Here is a 10,000-nt window from a genome sequence, read left to right on the forward strand (position 1 = left end):
ACACTGGCATAACCTAGGGTCTTGAAACCCGTATATTGTGTTCTCTCTCTCTCTCTCTCTCTCTCTCTCTCTCTCTCTCTCTCTCTGGAAAATGTTAGTATTTGAGCAGTTTGAGAGCCCATGACTCACTCTTTAGTACTTGACAGAAGCTAGACAGTGAAGCAGCTATGTTTGCCTTAGGTTCTAACCCAGATCGGGAAGCTGTATTCTGCACTCACCAGAAAACCAGAAGCAGTAGGGATGTCAGCAGGAGGGATGGCAAGAGCCACAGCAGTGGCACACAGGAGCACTCAGTATATTTCAATGAGAGCATTTTAAGGCAGCTGCAGAGAGTTAACAACCACCTTTTCTCTTCCAAGCAGAGAGAAATTTGCTAAGGTACACAAGCTATAACTAAGGGAAGTGGTCAGTTACTAGTCAGTAGCTCTCCAGCCATTCTGGGCACCTCTTATATAAACGGGCCTTCTAAGTTTACATCAAGAGCTTAGCAACCCCAAAGCTTATTTGTGTTTCTGTATGCTTGATTATAGGAGCAATCTTCCTGAGGAAATGGAATTGATTTCCAGTTTAGATCAATAAGGAATGAAGTAGCTGTATCCAAATGAAGACTATAATAGATGGATGACCCACAAACAAGATGTGGGTGGCATATTTGCATGTGTGTACCTGATATTTGTGAGTGTGCATGTGCCACCATGCATGTGCCTGTGAAGGCCAGAGGTTGACATTGGGTAGAATGCAAGTAAGATTTGTGATTTGAATTCTTCAGGGCCAGTCTTTATCCCTCTCTACCTTATTTTTGATACAGCGTCTCTCACTGAACCTAGGGCTCACCAACTGGCTAGACTGGCTAAACAGTGAGCTGTCTCCTGTCTTTCTCTTTCTACCCCCAGCACCGGGGTTACATATGGGCCTTGCCACACTCAGCTTTTCCTATGGGTGCTGGAAATCCAAATTCAGGTCCTCAAACTTACACAATAAGCACTGTACCCACTGAGTCATTTCCTCAGCCTACAGCCAATGTTTTCTTTTTAGCACTGGGCTTCTTAGCATACCTATAATCTCAGAACTCAGGAAGCAGAGGCAGGAAGATCTCAAGTTTGAGATGAGCTGGTGAGAACAAGTCAAACCTGGACTATCTAGAGGGACCGTGTATCAGAAAAGAAAAAAAAAGGCACAAAAGTATTTATTTTATTATTATGTGTTGGAAAATTTTGTTTGCATAAACATCTAGATGTCTAGGTGCACATCTTCAAAGAATAAGCATACCAAACAGCACACACAGTGCTTTATGGCCCTAATTTCCTGCAGCTGAGTAGTCACTCATTCCTTAAAAAGAGATTACTTTATTCATGTTCCTTCCTGGCCCTACAGAGTTTGAATTTACTTCTGCCAGGGCCAATCACATGAGACCAAAATAAGAAATTGTAAATTATTCTTTAAATGAGCCTCACTTGAAAGCAATTAAGACTTGTGCCTTACTCCTTATACCTCTGCACAGAGTGAGAATTAGGAACGTTTTCATATATGGAAAGAGACACTATAGTGTGAAATAGAGAATTTTATACCACTTACCTGAATAAAGCAGGCATACCAAGAAAATCCGAACATGATAGAATACAAGTAAGATTCATGATCTGAATTCTTCAGGGCCAGTTGCCGTGGTTCGGCTCGCCGTCCTACCTTTGTTTTCCCAACACTGATGACCTTCCACCATCCTGGCCTCTTTTGTCTCTCTTTTTCCTTTGCTTTCCTTTCTTTCTTCCTTTCCTAGCCTTTTTCTTTTCTTTCTTTTTGTTTTTAAACTCATTTGCACTCTTGGTAGCAATTGTTGGAGCCCTGCAGGGGAATAATTGTGGGAGAAGTAACCTCTGACATTTTTCTAAAAATAGCCCTTATAAATCCAATCATAGGTAATTTACCTGTCCTTGGTCCTCCGGGGGGGAACCAGCATTGAGGAAAGACTGGCATTCCTTCAGCAATTATCTGTGCTCCAAGTCCCTGGAGCCTGTACCATTCCTCCGTTTAGAAACACTCCCCTGACCTTGTGACCTTGCTGTTTCAGCACCCTTGTCCTGAAAAAGGTTGTGCTCTTCCAGAGGATGTGCTGGGCTCACACAAGAAGCGGGGAGCCCTGGTCAGGTTGGAGCCTTGGTGGGGTCCTCAGGTTCTCCAGTGACTTCTGTGCCCTCCTCTGTGATCTCTGTGAGCATCGACATCCTAATCCTGCTTTTCTCGATGCTCTGACCTAAGGTGAACCACCGCACTGAAACCTGTTTGGGGGACTTTCTTTGTGGGGAAGTAGCTGAAGGGGCTGTGGTTGGTAGAAATTATCAAAGAAAACGGTTGTGTCCCGGAGCTGTAAAGAAATATATTTTCTCTTACCCAAAACAAAAGGATTTCTCAACACACTTTCCCCTTTCGTTTTCTTCAGATGTTCCAGGAGACCACAATGCGTGGGCATCTGGGAAATTCACTTCCCCAAGTGTCACTTGAAATGGCACTTAAATACAGAACATAAAATCCTTGCAAATTCCACTGCCGAGCCAAAGCCCTAAGCCCTTAAATGCACAGGAAAGTGTATCTATTATCTATCCTTTCAAAGTAAGTGTGCAGTTACTTAAATTGTCTTTGTCTTTTTCTTTTTCAGCTGACATTATCTCCACGGTAGAATTCAACCACACGGGAGAATTACTAGCGACAGGGGACAAGGGGGGTCGGGTTGTAATATTTCAACGAGAGCAGGAGGTAAGTGACAGCCAACGCAAAAATGCCCATTTTCTTCCCTTTTTAGAGGAAGTCTCCTGCTGTTCCTTAATCCCTATGTGTCACCCTTAACCTTGCCACTTGGCTCACCAACATAAAACTGCCAAAAAGTCGTTAGCATGAACAGTTCCACACTGAGAACTCAAAAAAGCACCCCAAAGTGGGTTCTCTCTGAGCATAGCCTTATCTTTCGAACTCTGCATAGGGCACATTCAAAAACAGCTCAGTTCTCATCTGACCTGCAAAATTCCACAGGTGCTTTCGGAGCAACCCCCAGCTGTTCTCAAGGAGTCTGTCTTCCGAGTGTTGAAATTCGGTCTCCCTTCATTTCAGGTACTGCCAGAATACGTAGAAGGGAACAAAATAGCTATTTGACAACCGTTGTAAAGAGGGCATGTTGAGCCAGTAGAGACGAATATGATAGTTCTCTTTAGCAAAGGGGTGAAATCCTACAAAACAGCATTTCAGCCTAGCATATAGCACCCAAGTTAGTGTGGGTAACAGAAAGGTCCCTGGAGCTGGCATCGTATGCAAGGCCATTTCTGAGCAAGCATTGTAACTTCTAGCAAGTCTCAAAAAGTCCATTTCTTCCAAAGACTTGGGTTCCACCAGTAATTCTTTCTCTTTGTCATATAAATTAAGGGGCTTTTGAGTGCTTGTTTCTGTTTGCTCAGAATGGATTTGTAGCCCAGTTCAATTTTCCTGTCCTCTCCTGGCACAGTCTAGTCCTTCCAGCAGGGTAGTCTGTGTGCTAGCAACTCTCCCATCTGCCACCGCCTGCCTCCGAGACTCACTGGGCACTGAAGAAGCATGAGGGAGGCCCGGTGTTGGAGGAAGACTCCACAAGAGACTTCCCTAGCAATTTAATGCCTGCTTTGTGCCTCTAAGCCATTTGCATTACACCTCCCCTCAAAAATGGGAAGCCTCATTTAGAGGTGATATATTTGGTAATTGCACATTATTTGCAATTAATTTCTATAAGGGCATCGTAATCCCTCAGGGTTCTGTATAAATTCAAGTGCTCAGCATTAAATCAGGCACCCAGCCTATTGCATTGGCCCTGGAAACATGAAAATGTGGTTGGCAAGTAGGAACTAATAGCTCTTCGTGACCTGGAATTTTTCCTGCTTTTCCAGAGCTGCCTGGTGCTAATTGGTCTGGCACATGCTACACACACTTGACAGTCTGATTTGGATGGTAGCAAATCAACCCTCTTATAGATTTGTTTTTAAGGTGGACTGGCTCTCTGTGAGTAAGCAGGAGAATAGCAAGGATGTCAGTTCCTAAAGTCCTTTGAAAACTGATTTTCAAAACTCCAATTAAAAAAAAATCCAATTAGATTCACAGTGATAATAAAGAGACCTGGAAGAGCTATTTAGCATAAATTACCCAAGGCAGTACTTGCCAGTAATGGTCCACCCTACATCTTCCCCTAGCTATTTATAGGTTTCACCTATTTTCATTTACTGAAATATTTAGGAAGTCTGATTCATTAGTAGAATGATGAGAGACACACTCTCCGAAGCAGAGTGGTTTGCTTCACTGGAAAACAAATGTCATTAAAGATAACGAACCTACGGTTAAGTGTTTAGCTTTCAGGGAGTTGAGGGATTAAAAGGTACTCATGGCCTGGTAAACAAAGCCATGTGACAGTTTGGGGCACTGACACTTCAGGGAGCCTGTCCCAGACAGGCTGCTCACAGCTTCCTCAGTGTCCTCCCTGCACACTTCCACCCAAGCTCAGCAGCAAACACCCCACACACATACAGCGTTTAAGGGCAAGCTGAGATGTGGTTTTAGATGTCCTGTATCCACCTAGGATCATAAGTTTTAAATTGAGCCTTTTCTTAAATATCAAACTTTGATTAAAAATGTGTGATGAGACCTAGATTTGAACTTCTGAATAATTTTTCAAAGGCAAATCTCAAAGCTTTGGGTAACATGGTTCTAAAACACCTAAAATACAGCCACCTCCCCCTTGTCTTTTCTTCTCTTTCTCCTCTTCCTCTTCCCTTCTGCAGGCCCTTGCCTTTGTGTTCCAGGGTCTCATCATTTATTTAGTTCCTGCTGTTTGCACTTTGCATAATTAGTACTAGGGGAAAGTCATAGGTAAGGTCCCATCATTCTCCTCATGATACAGATGGCATTTCTGTGCAGCTGTCCCTTTTATCACTCATGCTGGATAAAAGGCAGGAGGGAGGGACAGATGCCCAAATCTCCTTAAGAGCTGTATGACTTTGGGAAACTCTCTTAATATCTCTGAGTCGCATGTGTCCATCTCCCTGCCCCATCCACCTCTAGGAGAGTCTGTGAAGACCAGATAGGCATGCAAAAGGACTGTTATAGTAAAAGACAGAAAAGGCTATAGTTGCTACAGCTGCATTTTTCATAGGGGTTGACATAAGCATGTATGAGCCCTACCATGGAGTGGTTCACTCAACAGCTTCTGGAACACACACAGAGAATTTTAGAACTTCTGTTTATATTGATTGCAAAGTCTTGCCCTATTTTAACTTCTGTTTCCACGTACATATTGTAATATATACTTTTTATCAATACAGAAGTTTAAATATGTAATTTATAAATTAATACATATATAGCAGAGGTACTGATATTTGCCAACAAGGTGTATGTTTTGGGGGCCCATACACTAAGGCTGAACATGTGGTTGTCATGCCTTTGGCCTCTGACCACTCTGATGTAGCCTTCCATCACACCCCTAAATGGCTTTGCTCAAAAGGGAAAAAGAAGAGTTCATGAGTTTGCACTTGGCTTAAGTGGTTTAATCTTTTGTGTATTTTTCCCTCCCTACAGAGTAAAAATCAGGTTCATCGTAGGGGTGAATACAATGTTTACAGCACATTCCAGAGCCATGAACCCGAGTTCGATTACCTGAAGAGTTTAGAAATAGAAGAAAAAATCAATAAGATAAGATGGCTCCCTCAACAGAACGCAGCTTACTTTCTTCTGTCTACCAATGGTACGTGGAGATGATTTGTTTTCCCTGTTTGGTATTTTCAGAGATAGTCAGTCAGCCAGACATGTCATTCTCTCTTAGCCTCAGTTTTCCTCTGCAACTTGTGGGCTTGGGAAAAAATTAGAAACCCCATTAAACAAGATACTTAGCAGAATGCCTGCTGCACATAGAGTTGGCCCTTGGTAAATAGTAGCTATTCTTTTTATAAACATCAAATTTATGTCCCAATTATGTGAAACCCATTATCTGCAGTTTTCAACTAATGTCGATTACTTGCAGGTGCTTTTGGAATGTGACTTCCTGTCTTAAGATTCACTCGATGTTATTCTGGGAATACATTTCAGGAAACTTGACATGCTGTTGGCATTTTGAATAGAAGTTATTAATCCCAGAATATATTTTAGGGTCTGTGAAACAGATGGCTGAGTGTCTGGCAAAATCAAGTTCTAAGCTGGGAGCACAAGAAGTCCAAAAGAGATAGGGACACTCCCAAAGAACTTCCAAGAAAGGATTGCTTTCTCTCTCTTTAAACTCTCCTTGACCTATGGGTTGGTTCAGGAGGAATTGATACAAATAGAGAAGAGAGAGGATGTAAGCAGCTGAATAGGGCCAAGGCACATATTCACTCTCTGAGTGAAGTTGCCTACACTTCAGGTTCTTAAACGTTCTGAAAAAAAAAAATGTCATCTACTCTCCAACAGTTTGGAATCAAGTCATTACTTAAGGGTGTTAATTGATGATGATAACAATAGAATTCAGATAGAGAACCAAACACCATTGCCCAAACAAGTGAGTTGAAGAGTGATTCATTTTATCCTGTGTGAGTCTATGATGAATATATGCTTAAATATAAGTTAAGATGCTCATATCAAGTGTAGAAAATGCAGACAATGTCTGTATCACAATCAAGCATATATTCTTTTTAAAGATGAGAAGGACACACACCAAGAGATTTGCCATCTCTAATTCTTGATTGCGCATTTGGAGTCACTTGTAAATTTGTTCCTTTTATCATTTTTATTCTGTAAGTATATACGGTGAGTCACAGACCAATCTTATTGAAAAAGAGAAAAAATTGTAATGCACATGATCTCCAGTTCACTCAACTATAAAGCCAATGTACAAATCTAAGACATGACAATTCAAATCGTCTCTTGGGATCGTTCAAGCAAATCTCAACATGAGCAGATCTCTATGAGTCTGTTTTTCAAGATTCCAATTAATTTAATTCTTTCTCATAACTGTATTTATTGTTATGTTTATTCTTTGCAACCTTGACTTCTCAGAAGGCAAACCACTTCATCTTGTTTCAGTTTCTGCTCTTCTGATTTGCCTGTTGGAGTCTCACTCAGAGACAGTCATCACTCAGTGCTCAGAACAAAGGAGACTTGTGATAGTTTTGAGTTAATTACTTCCGGCAGTGGGCAAGTGTCTGATTATCTTCTATAGCTAGGTTACCTTATATTATGAAATTTAGCCTATTGATTATTGCAATAAAATTCAAAGGCTTATTAACTACTTTGTAGGGGGGATGGGAAAGAAAGTAAAATTCAATGAAGATTAATTATATAGCATAATGTTCTGTTAATTGAGTTTTTAAATAGTTTTTTGATTAACAAGGATATTATCTTCCCATTTGGGATGCTATTTCACATGCCAACAGCATCGCAAAATGATTCCTATAAGAAAAATTCCCATGTTCTTATGCAGTTTTCTTTCCTATACTAATATTGAAGTTAAGCATCTTCCCCCAAGCCAAGTAGGTTAAAATGAAAAAAAATTAACGGAAGACAATTGGAATTATTATATAAAAGGGAAAACAAAGATAAATGATCAGGTTTAAAGCTTCCGCAAGTGCTGATAAACTACTCAGTGGACAAGCCAGAAGAAAGAAAAAGTATTTGTCATACTAACCACCACATGCTCCTTGGACTCTTTTTAACACAAAGCTTCAAGATTCTGAGTCAAATGAAAATGGTGTGATAATAAAGTCAAGAACGACCTCAGGCAACTCAGCCATGGGGAATTGGATTGAATTCTCCACCAATTATCTTTTTATGAAACAGAAATGTACTTATCTCATTACAGTTGAGTACAGTTTTTCCTTTCTAATAAAATGTTTTTAACTTCGTAACTTCATGAAAAATAAAGCTGGCATTGCATTGTCAATCTAGACCTTGAAATTGTTTGCCACATGAAAACATATTGCTTTGCCTAGCTTACTACTCCTGCTTCACTGTTCATGGTGAGAAGGGGAAGGATGCTGTGCATGTTCATGAAAATTAAGAAAATACAGAGAAGTAAAATGAAGATAATGTGCTCCAATACAGAGAAAATGTCCGTAGTGTCTTTTAGAGGGAAAAAAAAAAGATGTAGATAAATCTGTTTTAACAGATATGTAATATATTCTACAAGGTTTTCCTAACCAGATTTTTTAATTTAAGAATGTAACAACATGGATATTTTCCTGACTGCTAAAACATAACACAGCATTTTTAATAACTGTACATTATTTTCTTGTAGTTGATTCTTCTGTGGTTTAGTTACATCTCCCACTATTGAGTTTTTAATTATTTACAAATTCTTACTACTAATTACATATAATAGATTCTATAAATACATGCCTAGGGATAAATGTTGATATAAATATATAATCGGTAAAATACATATATCAACTATGTATAGCATAGTGCTTGTTAGAATAGCTATCTCAGGAAGCATAATGAAAGATCATGCAGAAAATTTACACAGTAATCTTTGTCTAGTGGAAATTGAAGGAGATTTTTCTTTTTCAACCTTCTGCTCATTTTCATTTTCTAGTTACAATTACCTGTGCCATTTATATAATAAAATAAAAAATAATTAAATGTAAAAGATCAATATATGTAATGTTATTATAGGTGTGTAGCTCCAAAACATTACATAAGGAATATTCATAAAAACATACACAAAATGTTGACCAGAAATTATCCCTAACTGGAGATCATATAAGCAGTTTTTTGTTCCTGTGTGATTATCTCTATAGCAATTTTTATCTATATAAAGAATATTGATAAAAATTGCCTTGAAAATGAAATTGAACACATTTCAGAGCCAAGAATCAAAGTATATTTGTTGTTAAAATTCACTGACTCGTGGGTTGTTCTCAGCCTCAGCAGACTGGGAGCAAATCAAGTGACTCTAAATATGGTCCATGGTTCACTTTCAGTTTCACATAAGTAGAATGTCTCTCCTCCCCTCTAGCACAAGCCAGAATGAGCACATAGATCACAGTGGACAAACTCCACTCTCAGGCATACCAGTAAGCTTGGAAGCCCAAGTAATGCCCAGGCGTGTGAAAAGAATTCTGGGGTGATTATCTACCAAGGTAGTTCCATTGCTGCTGAAAGCCCACCGCATAGTGCATTTAAGACCTCTGAGGACCAGACATGAAGCACTGAAGTACTGAGCATCCCTGTACCTTTGCTTCCAAGATGGGTTCTCCCAAAGGTGCAAAGCCTGGAAAGTGGTGGTGTGGAGCCTACCGAGGAGCTATTGGCAGCTGATCACTGCTGGGTGAGGGATAGTAGATCTTCTTCTTTAAGGGAGAAACTCTAGGTAGGCTGACTAGACACCAGTGTATGAACTTTCACCAAAGGACATCTGGGTACAAATGCTTGACCAGATAGGACTTAACATATATGACAGAATGCATGAAATCTGGTGGGGGGTATGGAGTGGGTATGGATGGGGGAAGGGTCTAAACTTAAGATCTGTTATATAAAATGCATAGAAACGCAATAAAAATGTTTTTAAAAAAGAAGTGAAGGAATGAGACACAGGTTTAAAAAAAAAAAAAAAGGAAATCCCATTAGAGACAGGGATCAGGGCAGTTTTTCTCCCCATAAAAGACAGACATGCAGACATGATTGTGGGATGAAGCTCAAGGCATCAGAGGAACATGTTATTATTGCAGAAGAGTTGTTCAACTTGCTAATTCTAGTAGCAGCTGCTATTTGGACCCATTGTTAGAAGCCCAATGTGGTTAAACACTCTAAATACTGTGATTCCATTAATCCTAAGACCCCCCCCATAAGAAAGACACCATTTCTACTAGTTTACAAATAAACTGGAACACAAAGTCACTCTATTTGTAATTGAAATATGTATATGAGCGTAGACCAAAATTGAGATTTAACTGGGCGTTCTGTATTTCCTTGTTCCCTACTGACAATTCACCATTCCTGGACTACTTTACTTTTTATGTGCCTTCTGCCC

General features: G+C 39.8%; 1 protein-coding gene across 4 annotated transcripts in view; it reads left to right on the forward strand.

The window, feature by feature from the left end:
* Ppp2r2b (protein phosphatase 2 regulatory subunit Bbeta) overlaps window positions 1–10,000 on the forward strand; it is a 531,088-nt gene that overhangs the window by 405,343 nt on the left and 115,745 nt on the right. For all 4 annotated transcript variants that reach the window (XM_008821625.2, XM_008821626.1, XM_008821627.2 and 1 more), the window contains 2 exons: window positions 2,651–2,748; window positions 5,581–5,746. In XM_008821625.2, coding sequence (XP_008819847.1) covers window positions 2,651–2,748; window positions 5,581–5,746 — 264 coding nt within the window. The remainder of the gene's footprint in view (window positions 1–2,650; window positions 2,749–5,580; window positions 5,747–10,000) is intronic.

Source organism: Nannospalax galili, unplaced genomic scaffold (assembly GCF_000622305.1).
Source record: "Nannospalax galili isolate Female #2095 unplaced genomic scaffold, S.galili_v1.0 scaffold328, whole genome shotgun sequence".
NCBI lineage: Eukaryota > Metazoa > Chordata > Mammalia > Rodentia > Spalacidae > Nannospalax > Nannospalax galili.